Consider the following 21,265-nt stretch of genomic DNA (forward strand, 5'->3'; position numbering starts at 1 on the left):
GCGTGGAAGGGCCGGGGGCAGACACGCTGCCTCTGTACACGCGTCAGTGCCACCCACCGAGCTGAAACGTGAGCCCCGAGAGGCAGCAGCGAGACAAAGGGGGCGGGAGAGTCCCGGGCAGCGGCAGCAGCGCTCCGCAGAGCAGGGCAGCGCCCAGCTGATGGGCGGGCGCACGCGGCAGCTCAGTCCCCCCACGCCCGGGTGCGCCCTTTGCTTTCCCGCGGGGCCGGGCGCTGTGCCCTGCCCCCACTCCCATCCCTGCCCCGCAGCGGCGGAGGAGCAGTCCCGCTGTCCGTCCGCAGCCCGCTTGCATGGATGGACACACAGCGGCGCGGCCAAGGAGACTTGCTTCCCAAGCTGGCGCTGCTCTTTGTCTTCGCAGGTCAGTGGGGAGGGCGCGGGGCGGAGGTGCCGCTTGCTGGGGGGGTGCCAGGGAGCACGGGGCGGGGGCAGAGACGGGCTGGGTGAGCGGGGCAGCGCGGTTCGGAGATGACCCGTGGGCAGGCCGGGGCTGTACAGCCTACATCCTGCAGCAGCTGCTCTGCTCTCCCCCTGCCGCCCACGTGCTAAGGCTTGTCAGTCTCCGGCAAAAGCCCGCGGAACAGCAGGGTGCCGAGGCGGAGGGCCACGGGGGAGTTCACGGCGCCTGGGGCGCTTCAGCGGGATTCCCCTCTTGGAAGTTGGCAAGTACCTGGCTCCGTCCCCGGAGGGGTTTCAGTAAGCAGGGCCGTCTGCCTCACACACAGGCCGGCACCCCGCCGACTGGGACTCGGACCAGCCCTTTTCAGAAGAAGAAAGAGGCTTGGCAAACGTGCTGCGGCGACTGTGGAATCGCTTAACCCAGGTTTACTAACCGACTCCGAATCCAGGAAGCTTTTCTTTCGCGCCAGGATGAGCAGTTTTCAGCGGATTACCTGCGGCGGAAAACCCTGTGTATTCCACATCAGGTGCTAGGATTTGGTTTAAAATTGCCGGTAATTAGAGTAAATAAAGTAGGGGCACATTTCTCCTAGCTCTATCATCTGCTCCTGAGAACAATTACATTTGTCTTTACTATGTTGATTTTTAAATTGATAACAATCACATTTAATTATCTTTAAAACTAATTCAACTAAACCAAATTAATAAAAAGAAGCTCCAAACATTCTCCACTATGCAACATGCTCGTGTTGTAGGGAAACAACTCACTTCCTTCCCTGCTGAGCCAAGGGATGCACCCCAGCCACGTACTCATTGGCTACACTGATACTGTTTTGGTGTGCCTGAGCCCACTCATCCACTGACACTTTAAAAACTCATACTCCCCCATCTATGCATGTATCTCTTCACCCTTGCAACCGATACCTGTAATCCCTTATAAATCAAGCCTGACCCCAGATGTACAGTACCTTCCCTCTTAACTTGTGTATATTTAATTTTAAACATTAACTTTAATAAAATTTAGGACCCTATCCTGCACCTACTTAAATCGGCAGCAGAAGTGGGCCTCTACTTCTGATAGTCACACTCCAGCAGAGCAAATCAATATTTTACTTTCTCTTCCTAGTTCTGCTCTTACTGAAATGTATGGTAAAGCTCCTACTGACTTTAATGGGAGCAAGGTCAGTCCCTGGACTAAAAGTTTGAGTTTCAATTAAGCACTTCTAATATCCATTACCCAGGCTCTGCCTACCTAAGTGGACAATGTGATTATTCCTTTTATCCTATTTCTCTCTAATTTTATTACAGTAGATAGTCAATGAGCTATTTGTAGTGTAGACTGAAGTGTATGTGCATTTAACCTTTTAATATTAATTGCAATTAAATAAAACCTGGAATCTCAGCAAATTGCTGTCTGTGTTTGGTCCAAATTCAAACCAGGTGTAAGCATCTGTAGCTCCATGGTTGTATCTGTATGAGTCTCTTTTGCAGTCCTTCAACAGTTGCACTACCACAAATGGAAGCACATTGGCGGTGCTAGTGCAGACAGGTGACAGCATTTTTACCACCCTACCATGTAAATTTATACAGAGGAGGAGGTGTACACGACATGGTAGGTTTTAAAAAACAAAACAAGAAAACTGGTCCCGTGTCTGCCATTACCATACAGCAGAGGTGGGCAATCTCTGGCCCTTCGGGGTAATCTGCTGGTGGGCCGCCAGACATTTTGTTTACATTTGCACGGCTGCTCGCAGCTCCTGGTGGCTGCGGTTTGCCATTCCTGGCCAATGGGAGCTGCGGGAAGCGGCAGCCAGAATGTCCCACCACTACCATACAGGGAGGAGGCGCGGCAATGGTGGGAGACTTTAAAAAAAATAAAAAATAAAAAAAAGGGCTATACAAATCCCTTGATTACAGTGGAGTAGCTGCCACTTACAGTGGGTCTGAATTTAGCCCAAGGGGACTAATTTACCTCATATTGCCCTCATTAGAAAAGGCCTCAAATCAGGAAAGAATCCCTATTCAGGACAGCACTCTTTGGGATTTAAGGACATGGATAAAGTTAAGCACATGCTTAAGTGCTTTCCTGACTCAGTAACTTTAAAATTGACAGTACAATAATCAGTCAGAAGCTACCAAGATTCTGTGGTTTGTACACTTAACAATTAAGCATAGCACTATTCTTTCACATAAGAATATCTTGTGTGTTGGCTGATAACTTTTGCCACTTTTGGAGAAGTTTCATTATTGTTGATAATTTAAATTGATGATTTGTTTCATTTGTGTTGTTTGATCAAATAATTGATCATCTACATTCCTTGAATGATAAGCATGTGTACAGGACATTTCTCTGGGATTCTCTCAAAAAGATAATCATGCCCATTTTAAGTCTCTCTAATGCTACCAGAAATTAACTAGCTTGCTCACTCACTCCCCCTAAATGAGCACTGCAAGTTTTTAAATCCCTTCTTATGAGCTAGGTGACCCAGCACCAGTAAAACCAGGAGGCAGTGATTGCTGTAGCCATGTAAATGAACGTTGCATGATTCTTCCACTTCCTTTGCTATGTTGATTATTATGAGGAAGCAAGGCTCTGAAGCATATGGGGCCTGACCTTACTGACACGAGAAGCCCCACTGAAAACTAATGCAGAAATGTCAACAAAAGCTTAATTTGTAGTTGCAAAGGGGCAAAAGTCTCCAAATTAAACCCTCAATTGCACTTGTGGAAATGTATTTTCTTCCAATTAAGCCCTCAATGGGGCTGCATCTGTTTAACTAAGGAATTAATTTGGCTTGTTGAATCTTTATTACTGGGGTTAATGACCTACAAGATGGAAAGACCCCAAACAGACTCTCAGAGCCCAAGTTGGGTTTATGACAGTTAGAAAAAATCTTGATATGTAAACTTAACAAAATTGCACTGGAAATCAGTGAGATGCAATAAACATGGAACCTGGCAATAACAGTTTTACCGAGCTACTTTTTCAGAGGAGAACCTGAACTTTGAGTTGGGGCTTTTACTTAGGAGGAACTGGTTTGTTTCTTTAAAAACAACAACAAAACCACTGCTAGTGAAAAACTTTTCTCTTTCTTCAATATATGGATATTTATTCTTTGTTTGCTAACCTTTTGATTTTATTTCTTTGTACAGTTTGATTATTCTGTCATTCTCAGAAAATGACGCATTAAAAGACGAGGAGGGGTGGGGGCAAAAGTGGTTGTATCCTTCTAGCTAGGAGTGCCCCTGGCACAAAGGTGTTCTACACTACCCTGCTTGCAGCTGCTAATACAGAAGATGAATTGGAGACGGGGTTAGTGGGGGAAGAGTCAAAGTGCACTGTGTTTCAGTTGTTCTTAGCTAGCAGATGGTGCCTTAAGGACCATTGCCAGCTGGCCCAGCTCAAAGCAGCCCCCAGGCTGCTCTAGCTTACACCTAGGGCTGGGGATTAGACCGGGAATCAAGGACCTATAATCAACTCACTCTCTGCTTGTCCCAGCATACAACTCAGTGAACCAGAATCTTTCCCTAGATATTTCTTTGTATTTATTGTTAAAATATAAAAAGATAATCTGTACTGTTGCAAATTTGAAATTCTTTTTTAAAAAACAGAGGGAGAGAGCCCATATAGCCAAACTGCAAAATACAGATATACAGTGACACCTGAAGATGTACTCTTCAAGCCAGTTGGAATTCTGCTAGAGTTCGGATTACAGAGTCAGATCAAACCTCAAATGAAGTCCTATCAGTGACCGATTCAATGCAAAAAGCTGCTAAAAATGCATCTTCTTTAAAGCTGTGCTATATAGTTTTTTACTATTGAGACTGCATTGTTATTTTTATTCTGCAGAAGATTGTCTTGCACAGTGTGACAATGACTGCAAAGCTTACTGCTGTGATGGGACTACCCCCTACTGCTGCTCGTATTATGCCTATATTGGGAATGTCCTTTCGTAAGTATTGTCACTTTCTTGAGAAAATTGATGCCCCGTATTCATGACTTGCTGTAAAGTTAGATGACTGAAAACTGTTCGACAATAAACATTTCAAGATTGTTTCCTGCTAATAACATCATAAATATTTCCAGAATAAAAACCCTTAATGGTCCCATGAAATCCAAGTGTTGTATACTTTTAAAGTATGTATTCATGTCAGTAGATTTGGCTAGATCATCAGCTTGTGTAAATTAACATAAATTCTTTGTGATCATTGGAGCTACACTGATTTATTCAAGCTGAGAACAGGCCAGAACAAAGGCATTAGATAAGTGGACTAGATTATTGTAAATTTGATCTTCCTGTTTTGTTTTGTTTTTTGAGCGTATGTCATTTGTGCTTTTGAAAAATTGTGTTTTGTCTTTAGTTAGAATTTATTGTAAACATTTCAGATTAGGGTCTGCTGGTCCTTTCACATTCTAGTGTGTGTTGCACATTGTAAGGCCTTGCACATTGTGGTATGTGTAAAAACAGTGGCTGCTGATAGAGGGGAAACAAGGATATTCCCATACCAAAAGAAATGCAAGGGTTAAATTCTCCATTCAACATGCATATATAGAAACAGATCCCAATCCTGTAATTAAATCCGCTAATGCAGATCTTTGTCTCGAAGTGCAGCCTTGTTTGAAATCAGTAAGGTTTCTTGTAGGTGTACTAAATGCACACTAAGGTGTGCACTAAGTCTAATTGTAGGTTCAGTGTCTAAATGTAGTGATAGCCAGTAAGTGTTCCACATGTGCATGAGAACAAAGCAAACATTAAAACATACAATGGTATTCTGGGATAAATTATTTGTTACATATTCTTGATCAAAACCAGAGTAGCAAAGAGACGTATATCATGCCTTTAAAAGAGTGTTTCCCAAACTGGGGACGCCGCTTGTTTAGGGAAAGCCCCTGGCAGGCCAGGCCGGTTTGTTTACCTGCCGCGTCCGCAGGTTCGGCCGATCGTGGCTCTCACTGGCCGCGGTTCGCTGCTCCAGGCCAATGGGAGCTGCTGGAAGCAGCGGCCAGTATGTCCCTTCTGTTTTGGTCCTAGAACATTGGGAGTATATCAGTGTTCCATTCAGCATACTTCATCATGCTTTTGAAGGAGCAGACATATTGATGATATCTTAATTTATCCAAGGCCTTTGCACCAAATTAGAAACTTTTTAGACAAAAGTAAATAACCTAACAATAGCGTGTCAGAATCTAGCATTCCTCTGGAAATAGGAGAGCACGTATTCAAGATTTCCTGGTATTGTCTGAGAATTAAAATAGATTCTTGCTTCCACCCAGGGGATAAAATGTTCCAATTTAATTTTCTTTTCTATGTAATGAAAACTTATTCTAAGGATGTTTCCTCATTTGTTAACAGAGAGAGAGAGGTGGTTGTTTCTGAGATCCCTATCCCAGCATGTATGTCTTGCATAGAGTGGTGGGAATGTTAGCAAGGGCTATGATACCTCAGAGACAACCTTGTCATCGTTGGGTGGGCCCGAAAAACAATTTAATCTCCCACTGCCCCACAAACCTAATCAATTCTGTCCTTCCTGATAATAGTGCTCAGCACAGGGATTTGGGGAGGGTCAACAAAATGATTCCTTAGCATCCCGCAAGGTTAAACTGACCCATTTTATATAAAGGGCAGGGATAGGAGGAAGTCTTCAGGTCACAGCGCCTTCAGCTGCAGGAGAAGTAGAGACGACCTGCTTTCCTTGGTGTTTATGCATCGTTTCCAGTATATGTAATAAACAGTTTTGCAATGGACAGTTATCTAAATAAGTCTGAGACCTGGGAGTTGCTGGGCTGGTGGAGGGTTTTGTGTGCATTTGGATGAATTTTACCGCTTGATAGAACATTGCAAACACTAATCGTCACAGCATTTCTGTGAAGGAGGCATGTACGTTATTCCAATTTTTACAAATGCTAAGATACCAGTGCTGATGAGACCAGTATAAATGCCAACAGAGAAGGGGAGTTTAAGCTAGAAAGATTAAGTGACTTGACTGAGCCCAGACAGGGAACTAGTTAGTGTCACAGCCAGGGTTAGAATGGTGAAGTTTCTACAGTCCATTACACCAGTCAGTCTCTTAATTTATTGAGCTGCCCCTCTTTGTAGCCACAGGCCATGCTGAGTGCTTAACAATGGAGCTGTCTCAGTTGCAAGGGGACATTGCATTAGTAAATTCTATGCCATCACTAGCAGCTTAAGTAGCACCCAGCCTCAGTCGCACTCACAGCTCTCAGTGGGTCTGGCATCTTCCCAGAGCTGGGTGAATAATGGGGCAAAATATTGAATAACTTAGTTACAAAATGGTGTGAAATAAGACAAATAATTTTTTGACGACTGTCATTTGACCAGACCTAGGTCCTCCAAAAAACCGAGGAACTTGAGAGTGTGAGTTTGTGCCCCATAGACCAGTCCTGGGTAATGAATTCCTTGGGTATCTAGGAAAGTCACTGGCAAAGGTTCAACCCTAGTGATCAGTTTATATTCTCAGGGATATTTTCACAAAAGGAAGAGGTGGAAATGTCTACTTAAAAAGTAGACAAGAAAACGAAAGCTGAGATTGTCACTGATGTTCAAGGCTTCAGAATTAGTGAGAAGGGGCACTGCAGGCTTTACAAACCTAAAAGCCAGCTCGGCATAGCTGTCAGTCCAGGCTCCTTTGTTTGTAGGGGCAGTTTAAGGGATGCATTTTGTTGCGAAGTTTATGAAGTCCTTTGGTAAACATTTTCAGACTGATTATTTTGAGTCCTGCTTGGACTGAAAAATACAACACATCACTCCAGTGATACCAAAAACCAAATGGAAGGCAGGGCAAATAACAACTTTAGAACTCTGTGATTTCATTAAAGATAGTCAGCTGAGATTTGCAAAAGAGGAGGCTGAACAAATCCAAAAGAAATGGTGAGAAAGTAGCAGTCTGATGACTATTGAATTGACAGGTGTTACGTGAACTTCAGGGGAAAATACTTTTGTTACAGTCTGGGGGCTGTGGTTTGTGGCAGGAAGGAAGGAAGAGGGACAGAAAGAATGGAAGGAAAAAAGGCAGACAACATGTTCAATATAAAATTTTTGTGCATACTCCAAGCTGCAGAACTGGAAAAAAGAAGAATATGTAGTGGCAGAAAGTATGGCATATGCAGTAAGATACGTGATATCAAGCAAAGGGTACTTCTGACTGAAAACAGTATGTAAATGAGGAAGGTGCCTGACTGAGTTCAACAAGGGTTGTGATGAACAGGGATTTTGTTCATTTCAGATATCAGTGACCTGGAATAAGAAATGTACATTAAGTTGATTCATGGTTTTGTGTGGACAGTTGATATGAAGGAAAAGTGCAGGAACATTCAGAATGTCCTGGATAAACTAGGAGTATGGGCAGAGACTGGGTTTATGTACTTCACAATCAATATAAAATAATGAAATTCAGAATTCATGATAAATCTAAAATGCTCAGCAACAGTTGTCTAAGACAGTGGTTCCCAAACTTGTTCCGCGGCTTGTGCAGGGTAAGCCCCCTGGCGGGCCGGGCCGGTTTGTTTACCTGCTGCGTCTGCAGGTTTGGCCGATCGTGGCTCCCAGTGGCTGCGGTTCGCTGCTCTAGGCCAATGGGGGCTGCTGGAAGTGGCGGCCAGTATGTCTCTCAGCCCGCGCCGCTTCCAGCAGCTCCCATTGGCCTGGAGCAGCAAACTACGGCCACTGGGAGCCGTGATCGGCCGAACCTGCGGATGCGGCAGGTAAACAAACCGGCCCGGCCCGCCAGAGGCTTTCCCTGCACAAGCGGCGGAACAAGTTTGGGAACCACTGGTCTAAGAGATACATTTGCATCTGTTTTGTAAAACTTTTTACAATCTGCTTGAAATACGCTGATTAAAAGAGGCTTAATTTTAATATTCAGGTAGTTCACATGACTAGAAGCACATTTGATTATAAAATGTCAATTTTCTGGCAATTACCATTTTGTGCTTTTGTCATTTCAGAAGCATAAGGGCCACCCTATTGCAAGCCCAAAGGACTGATTTATAAAACTTTCCATCTGAGTTTAATTCTGGTTTCCAATAGGAGGATTCCCCTGTGGGAGTGGACGTGGTGGGGTTTGAATCATGAGGTGAAGGGGGTAGAGTCTGAAGACTTTTGGGTGGAGTGTTGGGAGTTAGTATAAAGATGCCAGAAATACATGGGAAAGGTCAATTCAATGGACTAGAAGTAGTTTTATGTGCTCTCATGACAGAATGAGTATCAAATTCAGCCTTCCACTCCTCAGGCCTCAATCATCTGAAAGCCCTTCAGATATATATTGGGTGCTACTCTAATGCAAATAATCTTTCTCAAACCATCTAATCTGCAAAAGCTGCATTCTTGAGAGACAACAGGCTATTTCCATCTGTTCCTATTCATTTAGAGCCCTGTTGAGGGCCAAGACTAAATATTCTCCCTACATTCCATTTCCTTTCTTTTCTTTCTTTCTTTCTTTCTTCTCCCACACCATCAGGTGCATAAGTCAGTTTTTACCATTAGTTTTGGACTTGTGTTGGTCTGTTCTGGCTTCTGAGTGTCATGTTGATGGATTTAGGTTCTTTCTCTGTTCTATGTAACTTTTCTCTAGATCAACCTATCTTTCATTTTGCATAGGGTGTCCATGTTATCACTTGACGTGGAAGTAGTGTTGTCATCCTTAAAGTGTGCCCTAAATATGACCATAGTCTTCGTCTTGTCATATGATGCTTTAAGTTGGTGTGTTCTACTTAGAATTTCTGATACTATAATGAACTTTTTCCAGTGGACTCTGAAAATTGTCCACAGGCATGTATTTTGGAGTACATTGATCATCTGATCAATGGCTGTTATATGTTTCCATGACTCTGCTCCATGAACAAGGACCAACATGATGCTGGTGTTAAAAATTCGTATTTTTGTATCAGTGCTGATCATTCTACTTTTCCAAATCTTTTAAAAATTATGAAAAGCGCTTGCTATTTTGATATTCATTGCTTGGCATCTAGCATGGTATCACCATCATGGCACATCTCACTCCCTAGATACATGAAGTGACTTATTTATTCTTGTGTTTCTCCATTTACTTTCATGGTTGATTTTTGGAACATTGATAGCCATATATTTTATCTTTCTCTTGTTGATAAACAAACCAACTTGTTTTGCTATTTCTACCAAAAACAGAGTCTTTTCTTCCATTAAGTGAGGCGTCGAACTGAGCAAGACAGTGTCATCAGCAAAAACAAAGTCATTCAATTGTACTTTATCATTTGTCCATAAAATACCTCAGTTGCCTTCTGCAGTTACTTTCCTCATGATGCCGTCAAAGACCAGTGCAAACAGCCGTGGGGCATAATACACCTTTGCCTTACTCCAGTTGTCTCAGCAGACCTTTATGTGATGTTATCACCATCTCTGTCTGTGCAGTTAGCATTCTCATATATGCCTTTGATTATTTTTGTTAGTATTCCATAGTAAGCAATAATGGTCCAAAGGCTGTGTCTGTGTACACTGTCAAAAGCCTTAATAGCCTTAAAGCCTAAATGTTTCTCCTAAATTGCAATATACTAGATCAGTGGTTCAGGAGCTAAATTAGCAGTCAGTGTTACCCCAAAAGAGCCACAGTAGTGTGAATTCATTGTTTCATTTACTATTTTTATACATACATATATATATTATTCTCACAGCAAATGACTGCCCCCAAGGATTATTATTTTATCAACTACAATTAGTTAATAACATAGTGAAAGCATCCTGATTGGTTAATAACTTAGATTGGTTGTTAATCACACAGTGTTTTAATTTCATGTGCTGCAAAGAGCAGCAGAAGACACATTAAAGAGCCGCTTGTGAGCCTTAGTTTGAGTATCACTGTGCTACATTATGCTGTGTAGTCCTAACCTAAGAGGGACTGAAGTGAAACAATCTAATAATGTCGCTCATCTCTTTGAGCCATTTAATATTAAGCGTATTGTGACTGACCAGAAATAGAAAGATTCTTGTTAACAATGTGGCTCCTACCCTGTACTTTGTACTAATTCCTAAGACTCATTAACATAAGCTGAAATTCTGAAAGAGGGCTACAGAATCACCATTTAGCTCTCATTTGCTTCTTCTTGTGACTGCTTACGTATACCATGAGAAATATCTAATTCAAATGGACAGTAGGAGAATAAAATCAGTCAAAAATGAAAATTTGTGGCTTTCATTCTCTACAGTTTTATAACAACAATAAAACCATATGTTGCTAACACAAGAAGCAGTATTTCACATCCTTACACGTTTTTTTGGAGACATCATCTTATTGACTAAAATTTAATCTTTGACTATGCATATCTCCAGGAATGAAATAAAATGTCAGTTTTGCAATAATGCTTTCAAAATTGCTGTATGGCAGGTGTACTGTTAATGCTGTTGCACTTGACTACAATATGTTTCAAGTAATATATTGGATATTGACTTCTGTGGAAGGAGAATGGGGCCTTTGGCAATTAACATCTATATCCGGCAGCCACAGAGTTTCATTATCTTCTAATATAGTTTATTTCATGTTAAGAATACTAGAGGGACAATAATTTTTTTATTCACAAAAAATGTCAGTTAGCCATATAAATCATGTGAGTTTTTATAAATGGTCTTTGTTTTAGATTATTTTGGTTTAGCAATTTATAAAGTACACCTCTACCCTGATATAACACGAATTCGAATATAACGCGGTAAAGCAGTGCTCCGGGGGGGCAGAGCTGCACACTCTGGCGGATCAAAGCAAGTTCGATATAACGCAGTTTCACCTATAGCGCGGTAAGATTTTTTTTTGGCTCCCGAGGACAGCGTTCTATCGAGATAGAGGTGTAGTGTTAATTTGTTTTTGCTAGACTGCTTCTTTCCGTAAGGGAGGTAATTCTGCCTTTTTTCTGCCTCTTTTCTACCTCCTACAGAGGCCCAGAATCTGCTCTATAAAGTAGACATGGGACTTTGGTGGTAGGGTTGCCAGTTTTGGTTGGACATAGTCCTGGAGGTTTCTTCACATGACATAATCTTTAATTCGTGGAGACTCCAGGACAATCCTGGAGGGTTGGCAACCCTAACTGGGGCACCTATGTATAGGGCCCTATCAAATTCACAGCCATGAAAAACACATCATGGACCGTGAAATCTGGTCTTTTGTGTGTTTTGACTCTATACGATACAGATTTTATGGGGGAGACCAGCGTTTCTCAAATTGGGGGTCCTGATCCAAAAGGGAGTTGTGGAGGGTCACAAAGTTATTTTAGGGGGGTCGTGGTATTGCCACACTTATTTCTGTGCTGCCTTCAGAGCTGGGCGGCCAGAGAGTGGCTGCTGTTGGCCGGGCGCCCAGCTCTGAAGGCAGCGCCCCGCCAGCAGCAGTGCAGAAGTAAGGATGACAATACCATACCATGCCATACTTACTTCTGCGCTGCTGCTGGCGGTGGCTCTGCCATCAGAGCTGGGATCCCGGCAGGGGCACTGGAACAGTTTATATAGTGGGGATGCTGAGAGCCATTGAACCAAACTGTAAACCCTGTATATGATAACAACCACTTCAAGCCAGAGGGTGCTGCAGCACCCCCCGCACCACTAGGAGGAATTCTTGCTGGCTCAGGCAGAAATTCACTGGGGCCCTAAGGCAGGGTACATTACAATGGCAGCTCTGCCATCTTTTCAACAGATACAAGATATACTTCCCTCAGCAATGGACCATGTCCACAGACTGGTTTGGAAGGGTTGTGAGGAAGGAGAAGCAGCTTTGTTTGGAAGCTGGAAATACATTTTTCTATAAGTCTTTCATTGTACTTTAAGGTGAAGCAAGGTTTAAATCTAAAGAATCTAGGCCTCAGCTGAGGCCTTTCACTTAGGCTTCGTTTCATTCAGATAATTTGATATACATTTCAGTTGTTGATATTTCATAATGAGATGTTATTGTTCTTGCCCAGGAATTTGCTACACCTACAAAAACACAGGACACGTGCATTAGGAAAACAGATCAGCAGATTTATTACACTGTTACGTAAATAGTCTTTTGCAACAAATGATTAACAATTAGAACTAACAGCCCACTGGAAACTGCCAGTAGGACAGTCATAGCTGTTGCTGTGTTTATCACCCTATTATTTTTAAATTTAGGCATAAAACTTGGCCTGTTTCAAAGGATTCAGAGAGCCAGGTCCTCAGCTGGTATAAATCAATGTTCATGTCAGTGGAGTTTTGCTAATATACACCAGCTGAAGATCTGGCCCAGTATGAGAGGGACCACCAAACTGCTTTCAAAAGCAAGCAAAGGAAATAGTTTGGAATACCCTTCTCTCAAGTAGTCTAGAGACAGCAGAAAGTCTTGCTGGCTTCTGGCCTGTGAAAATGTCTAGGCACTCCCTGACTAAACAGCTATGATAATTGTTTTCAAATCTGAGGGCTGCTTTTCTGCTTAGTAATGACCACATTATCATGGTTTTCGCATTATCTGATCATCCAAAACTGTCCCATTCCTAGGGATGCAAGCACAGGTTTTGTTCCATAAGACTCCATCATTGACTGAAGTTGCAAGTTTTGCAGGATGCTACTCTCTGAGCTAATTTTGAACTCTTCTGAAACTGGACATTGTTATACCAATAAAATAAAAACCAGCAGGATCTTATTAAGAGGGATAAGGCAAAGATGCCACATTTATTGTAAATATAATGATAAAGCAAAAGATAAAAGTAAACAACGTCGTTTGACTACTTATTACTTATACACACACACACACATATATATATATAGAGAGAGAGAGAGAGGGAGAGAGATTCATTCACACAATCATTCATTCAAGTTCTGTATAGGTGTTATAGTTACCAGCCTAGAAGTTGCTCATGCCAAGTTACTGGCCAGGTAGCTTGGTCATGAGGATGGAGCAGAGTCTGTGTCAGATGCATCTGATGCTCCTGGAGGCTGGCAGAGAGACTCAAAGTCATCAGTCTTTAGAGTCCATTTTTATAGGAATTAATTCCTATGTTAGTTTATGGGAGCTGTTTCATCCTGCTGTTGCTGACTTAATCAGCAGATGGCACACATTCCTGTCCAAAGTGGCACATTCCTGGTGGCTCCACATTGTCCAAAGTTTGTGTTTCTCATCCTTCCAGGTGATGGGGTGGATTCCAGTTTACCCTCCGGGGGTTTCTGGTTATCCACTTGACACATTCTTCTGCCGATGGATACTTTCTTTCTAGGCTGGCACCTCCCTAACCATCCATGTATATCAAGCATTCATCAGCATACATTCCATACCTTAACCATATTTTAATTTACTGTCTCCACCACTTTCAGAGTGTGTGCTAATTCATTTGAGACTCCCGGCCCTTTAATCACAAAGGGTGGGGGTCTGTCCTAGGAGCCCTTGAATGAAGTGAAAGTCACTTAACAGTTTACAGTGTTTGTTTACATTGTATCAATTACTTCAAGAACAAAGTCAGTTAACTTGTTTGTAAGTTTTACATAGTAGTAAAGTATCTTTCACAGGATAGATCTAATCAATGGTTTCTACAGACAATAGCTTACAAGTTTTAACAGAAGACCCAAGAGATTTTTGTACTTGGTGAAACTGGATTTTAAAGTGTGTGGGATTAAAAGTGTGTGGGACAAATTATGAGGGGGTCACTGTCACTTGGGGGAATCACTGTTAGTACCTTCTTTAATATCCCTACAACATCAATCCTTTCCCTCTGTTACAGCCAGGTTTTTGCCAGTCCTGTCTCTTCTCCCCTCCCCCCCTCCCCCATATCTGCTGTTATTGCAGTGGTTTTGCTTTTTCTCCCTGGGAAAACCTGCAGGTTGTTTTGCCTCAAATCTCTGTCTCGTCTATCTAGTCTATTGGTAAATTTTGAATGCACGCATTCAGGTATCTAAGTGGCCTGGCAGTTACTGCATTGTTTTCCAGAACTCCCTTGACAATAGGTTTAATTCTTTCAGTTTGCCCTCTTAAATTCTTAAAATTATAATGTTCAGTCTTCCTGCAATATGACTAATTTTAATTGGCACCTGGGGTTATCTCCCCCCCGGGATCTGCTGTGGCAGCCTCTGTCGCAATTTCAAGGTTAACTGCACGTTTGACCCCCCCCCCTTCTGGTCCTCCTCTTAAGGTTTTAGGCTCCCATCAATCACCCCTCTCAGGTGGATACATTCATCTTTTTCCCCACAGACCGGGGTTTAGGCTTGCAGTACCTCTGTGCTTACCTATGATATCCATAGCCAACCAGTCTGCCTAATCATAGAATATCAGGGTTGGAAGAGACCTCAGGAGGTCATCTAGTCCAACCCCCTGCTCAAAGCAGGCACAATCCCCAGATAGATTTTTGCCCCAAATCCTTAAATGGCCTCCTGAAGGATTGAACTCACAACCCTGGCTTTAGCAGGCCAATGCTCAAACCACTGAGCTATCTGTGCATTGCTCTTCCTTTGCCTGCTCTGCTCCCCTCCCCTCCCCCCATGGGGTATGAACAGTGTGTTGCCGGCAGTTACAAGTCACCCCACAACTCTTTCTACTCAAGCACATTTATTCTTCAGACAAAAGCGTTACAGAGAAAACATATTAAAAACAATAAACAAATGTAAACACACACTAAATGTACAAGGAGTCACCCATCAGTCTTTTGGGGCCCTGTAAAACCCTCTGCAAGGATTAGGGCCCCCGATGGACAGAAGGTCCTGTCCTGTCTGTCTGCTGGGTCACAAAGAAGGCTTTGAGCCAGTTTAAACCCAGCCTTTTTATATCAAAAGCTCTTTCTTTATCTGTTAGTCTCTGGACAACCCAGCTTGAACCATTATAGGTAAGTCTCCCCATCTCTCTCTGGAGTTGTTTACAACCTAGGTGATTCACCTTAATCACTCCACACTTTTTTTGGTTCCTGGAGCAGCTTTGGTAACCCTCCAGTTGCATACCATCTCTGGCCTACAATGATACATACACTTAATACAACATGGTCTCCAAAGATATTGCAATATCTGTCAGTCTTTTCCTACAGCAGCTCATGCAAATACACACAGGGGCAGGCAAGGTTCCCCCAGTAAAGGGTGTGGTGATAACCATGACTCCTCTGCTCTGACTGCTGCATGGGTGCACATTCTAGTTGATCAGACGGCAACTGCGGTAGCAACATCTTTGGCCATCTGATCAGCAACCTGACACAGACCCATCGTCCACCGTAGAAGCTGGGCTGGGAACAGCAAAGGTGCTTTCAAAGTGAATACTGCGTTTCATCTGCTCTGCAGCCACTTCACTGTCCCCAGAAGTCTACTGCTGCCTCTCTAACATCGCGGGCCTCCTTCTCTCAACAGCCCTTTTCCCTGGAGCTATGTCCTCCCAGGAGGAGCCACTTCTGAAGGGGTAATTGTAGAATTACTTCTTTCTGTTCTGTCCCCAAATGCCTTACAGTGAGATTTAAGGAGCTCAATCTCTTTAGTTTATTAAAAAGAAGATTGAGAGGTGACTGGATTACAGTGTTTAAGTACCTTTGTGGGGAGAAAATACCAGGAACTAAAGAGCTTTTTAATCTAGTGGAGAAAGGCATAACAAGAATCAATGTCTAGAAGCTGAAGACAGAGAAATTCAAATAAGAAATAAGCAGAATTTTTTAACAGGGAGGCTGATTAACCACTGGAACTAACTACCAAGGAAAGTTAGCCAAACACAGGGTATTGGTCTCAATACAGGGGTAACTGGGAGAAATGTAATGGCATGTGCTATGCAGGAGGTCAGACACTAGGCCCTGGTGTACATTACAAGTTTAGGTCAAATTTAGCAGCATTAGATCGATTTAACCCTGCGCCCATCCACACGACGAAGCCATTTTTGTCAACTTAAAGGGCTCTTAAAATCTATTTCTGTACTCCTCCCCGACTAGGGGATTAGCGCTGAAATCGACCCTGCTGGGTCGAATTTGGGGTAGTGTGGACGCAATTTGATGGTATTGGCCTCCGGGAGCTATCCCAGAGTGCTCCATTATGACCATTCTGGACAGCACTCTCAACTCAGATGCACTGGCCAGGTAGACAGGAAAAGCCCCACGAACTTTTGAATTTCATTTCCTCTTTTGCCAGCGTAGCAAGCTGATCAGCACAGGTAACTATGGTTGTTTCTGGTCTTAAACTATCAGAATGAATCTGGGAGCTGGTCACCCCAAACTGCTACAGGTCAGGGTCTGATGAGTTTGGCATTGTCAAGTCAACTGCTGGAGTGGTGGTGATGGATGGTTGCAGTTCAGTTATTAGCGTGGTACATCCTTGGGTAGTGAAGATTGTTGATGACCCTGAAATAATAGCAGGCTTTTAGCAACTGGACTTCCCAAGTTGTGCGTACATGTCCACTATTGTCTGCACTCCCTATGGGCATATGACTTACACCCCTGCTCTTGCAAAAAGTGGAATTTTTAGTGACCATAAATGATCAGAACTATGCCTTTATGTCTCATTATACATAACTGAACCCCCCCAATATCACTAATCTGCCTCTTAATATCATTGTGCCATATTAATTTATTACTGGCTAAAAGAAAAAAATGCCACCTATTAAATCACCAGTACTCTGCTACAGAAGCAGGAGCCTTACTTTTCCTTGGGGGTCTTGAATGACTAGTACGCAACATGACTGACCAGGCCAAACTTGTGAGATTATTAGCGGTATGTTAGGGTTCAGAGGCCCTGATCTCTTTACTAGTTACATGAATTAAACATTGTTTACCCTTCATTGCAGGGACTATCTATGAAAACAATATTAATTGCATGCATATATATATATATATATATATATATATTATATAATATTACATTTAAAAAAATCTACATTAAAAGAGTGTTAGCATTGCAAAGGCACCCACTCAGAAGTTAGGAAGTGCCAGATTTAGTTTGCTTGTGCAGCCTTAATTCAGCCTCCTTGTGTGTACTCATTATGATACATTCTTTAATTACATTATTATTATCTTCTCTGTGTGCAAAGAGTTTTGTGACTATATTATTTCTGCATATCTACTACAGCAGATTTTTCAGTATGTGACGGCATGTGCATCTTCATATGAGATTTAAATGGAGCCATAAATGGATATTGCATATAATACTCCAACAGAGGGCCTTGGGTTTTCCTGTGGATATGGATTACATAATATCTAAGTCACCTCTACAAATGTGGATCAAGGTGGCAGTGGCCAGCAATCATCACCATATGTATTGCTTGCTGTTGATGTTGCTATATCAGTTGGTTTATATGAGATATGTTGATTGTCTTATTCCAGCTTTTATTGATATCACAAAAGCCCACCACAGCTAGTACCAACTTGACACACTTGTCAGCTGGCTCAGTACAGAGACAAAGGAATGGAGAATGCATTTCTCTTTCATCTCTAGAGGTGGTACCTCCTTGTCAGAATGAAGGCCTACTAACAAGATAATGCAGAGAAACTTGCTATGCTGATGCCTGTGCAGTACCTGTTTTGGAGACAAATATGACAGTTCAGTCTCAAAGGATGTTAACGTGGCACCTTTTACAGTTCGTACATTTAAAAAAAAGTCTAGCACTTGAGATTAAAGTTGTGGTTTGTCATGTTCTTTTTGTTCTAGAAAAGCCAAGCACAATAAAACCAGAGATTCTAGGTAAGCCTAGTGATTCTAGGCTTAGTTTTTGTGTGACAGACTTGAGAAACCTGAATGGAACCTGAGTTCGAGGATAGGTGCTACGCATTCAGAAAATCAGGATCTCTTCATTACGTTGCCAATTTGGGCACCTCAAAATGGAGGCATCCAAAATTACCAGTCACTTCTGAAAATCTTGGCTTTTGCCTACTGTGATTGAAATTTCCCCTGGGCAAATCCTAGAAGTGAGGACCATGCTTGGGAGCAAAATGTCTCTCTTTGTTGATTTTGGTACACTTAGTTCCTGATCTACTTATAGTCTCAGCAACTTGGTTGCTCCCCTCTACCCCCCTTTCCAAAAAACTCTGTTTTCTCCTTGGACCATTGCTCTGCTTTTCAGTCGTTCTGCATACACTGTCTACTAAAATAGCTATATTATGTCTGTTAACTGTGAATAATACATGAGCCTCTTAATCAGATGTGATTTACATTTTTCTATTTCTGATAACTGTCCAAAGATGTTAATTAAACACAATATCTTTGTATTCTGTGATCTTTGATAGCTTAATATTGGCAGAAAATTCCTTTGCACTAATGGCACCAGATATAACATGAGACAATGTACCCATAGCTTCAGGACATCTTTCCAGTTTGAGGTCAAGAACAGAGTAAAAATAAGCCCCATGAAATAAGTTTGAGTAGAAGCATGCAATGTTCTCTAGCCCCACAGATATTTCAAATATCTTCTTAGTGACACTTTTAAAGCTGTGAAATATGGTTTGGTTGCCCGGGGAGGGAAGAAGCGTTATGTTTTAAAGAGATGCTACTAAGGCTGTGCCTAAAAATCTTGACCTGCCTTAATATGTTTGCTTCATGCCTAAACTATGACCTTCGGGATTATTTTGAAAACAGATTTTTCATGTTACTGAGAGCCTCAATCTGATCTACTGAAGTTAGCAGCTGACGGTGGCGTTTCTGTGGGAGTTCATAAGTAGATGGGTATTTTGGGAGTGAGGGAGTTGGTGGTTCCCCCCCCCCTTTCCTGTCTTTTTTTTCTAGGAATAAGGTCTTGGAGGAGAAACCAATGATGGCTCATGAGGTAGCACTAGAAGGGATGCACATCATTCTTGAGTGGATAGCTGATGGAAGCTACTTATCCAGGAAATGTTGCTTGGTGGAGCTCGTGGCAGAGAAGATCCAAGGATTGGAGATGCAGCTGGAGACAATGAGGAAATTCAGACAGGGATTTGAAGGTATAATGCAGGCGAGGAGGTGGTAGAAACTACACAAGATTTGCGGATACCTGCCAAACGAAAGGACCTGGAGGATGGACTGCCAGAAGAGGAGGGTGATCCATGGATGAATGTGACCATGAGGACAAGATGGAGGAAGAGACCAGCTAGTAGTGATGAAATCAAGTTGAGTAACCAGTTTGCTGCACTGGCGAATGAGGAGAAGAAACAGGCAGAAGATGAGGTGTGAAAAAGAAGAAAAGAGAAGCCAGTACCTGCAGAAGAGGTGACAGAGATAGCCAGGGACTGGAGCCTGAGTTAAAATGAGGATGATGATCAGGATGCTGCAAGAGAGAGCATAAAACATGTTTATACCAACACCAGGAAGAGACAGGTCTACGTGAGGGAGGACGCCATACTCATGAATCTACAGGCCTGTCATCAGACCAGATCCAGAGAACAGAAGAGTGTGCTGTCTTCCAGGAGCAAGGATGCAAGATGTGGATGTGAGGCTTCAGAGGATCCTGATGAGAGTGTGGGAAAATCCACTGTGCTACATTTTGGGACAAATAATACTACTAGATTCCCAGGTGAATGGATCAAGGACAGTTATGCTCAGATAGGTCAGACATTTGAAGAAGTGGAAGCTCAGGTGATTTTCAGTTCAATACTTCTGGTTCCTAGAGAAGGAGAACAAAGGCATGTCAAGATAATGAAAATCAACAGATGTGTCAATGTTTGGGTGCTATGAGGAAGGTTTTAGGATGATTCACCATTGGGAGGCATTCACAGAAAGAACTCTCTTTTTGATGGACTGATGGACTCCACTTGAGTACCTGAGGTATTAATCTTCTGGAATCGAGGCTGGCATGATTGTTAAGAAGGTAGGATATGAGGAGGGAAGTCAGGGAGAGACTCATGAAACCTCCATGTCTGGCTTCAATACACAGGAGGAGGAAAATCTGCTAAATCAAGATATAATCAGGAATAATGGAACACAAGCTAAAAAACTGGGTGAGGTCCAAAAGAAACAACTGAAATACTTGTACATGAACGCAAGGTGTCTGGGCAATAAAATGGAGGAACTGAAACTACTGGTGCAGGAGGTCAAACCAGATATTTTAGGGAATACAGAAACATGGTGGAATAACATTCATCACAGGAATATAGGTAATGAATAGTATGTGCTGTTTAGGAGAGGTTAGAATAAAGGTAAATGAGGTGGGGTACCATTGTACATCAAAGATGTACTGTAAAGAAATACAAAGTGATAGTATGGACAAAAGAGAATGTATTTGAGTTGAAATCGCATTGGGGGAACGATTGTGAAAGAGGTCCTTTTGGGATAGTGTTAGGGGTCTGCTATAGACCCAGGGGCGGCGGCTCTATGTTTTTTGCTGCCCCGAGCACGGCAGTCAGGTGGCCTTCGGCGGCATGCCTGCGGGCTGTCCGCTGGTCAAGCGGATTTGGCGGTGTTTCTGCGGGTCATCTGCCGGTCCTGTGCCTTCGGTGTACCCGCTGCCGAATTTCCACTGAAGCCGCGGGACCGGCGGACCCCCCGCAGGCACGCCACCGAAGGCCGCCTGACTGCCGCCCTCACAGCGACCGGCACACCACCCCCCGCGGCTTGCCGCCCCAGGCACGCGCTTGCTGCGCTGGTGCCTGGAGCCGCCCCTGTATAGTCCCCCAGGGTCAGACACGGATGTGGATAGTGATCTCTTTAATCTTATTAGAGAAATACTTTTGAGAATTGTGTCATAATGGGATATTTTAACTTCACAGATATAGATCAGAGAATAAATTATATTAATACTGGATGTGATAGATGACAGTTTTCTTCATGAAATTGTTACTGAATCAACAAGAGGCTATGTAATTTTAGTGAGGGCTTCATAGGAAATAGCCTTGGATCACGTGATAATTAATTTATTCAGTTTAAATTAAATGGAAAGATAAGATGCTAGTCATCGATGATTTCTTGATTTCAAAAGGGCAAACTGAAATTAAGGGAACTAGTTA

General features: G+C 42.7%; 1 protein-coding gene across 1 annotated transcript in view; it reads left to right on the forward strand.

Moving 5' to 3' along the window:
* Positions 1-202: 202 nt before the first annotated feature.
* LOC112124778 (cysteine and tyrosine-rich protein 1) overlaps positions 203-21,265 on the forward strand; it is a 70,347-nt gene continuing 49,284 nt past the window's right edge. The window contains exons 1-2 of the mRNA XM_026652406.1: positions 203-382; positions 4,271-4,373. Coding sequence (XP_026508191.1) covers positions 316-382; positions 4,271-4,373 — 170 coding nt within the window. The 5' untranslated portion in view covers positions 203-315. The remainder of the gene's footprint in view (positions 383-4,270; positions 4,374-21,265) is intronic.

Source organism: Terrapene carolina, unplaced genomic scaffold (genome assembly GCF_002925995.2).
Source record: "Terrapene carolina triunguis isolate 2854851 unplaced genomic scaffold, T_m_triunguis-2.0 Scaffold33, whole genome shotgun sequence".
NCBI lineage: Eukaryota > Metazoa > Chordata > Testudines > Emydidae > Terrapene > Terrapene triunguis.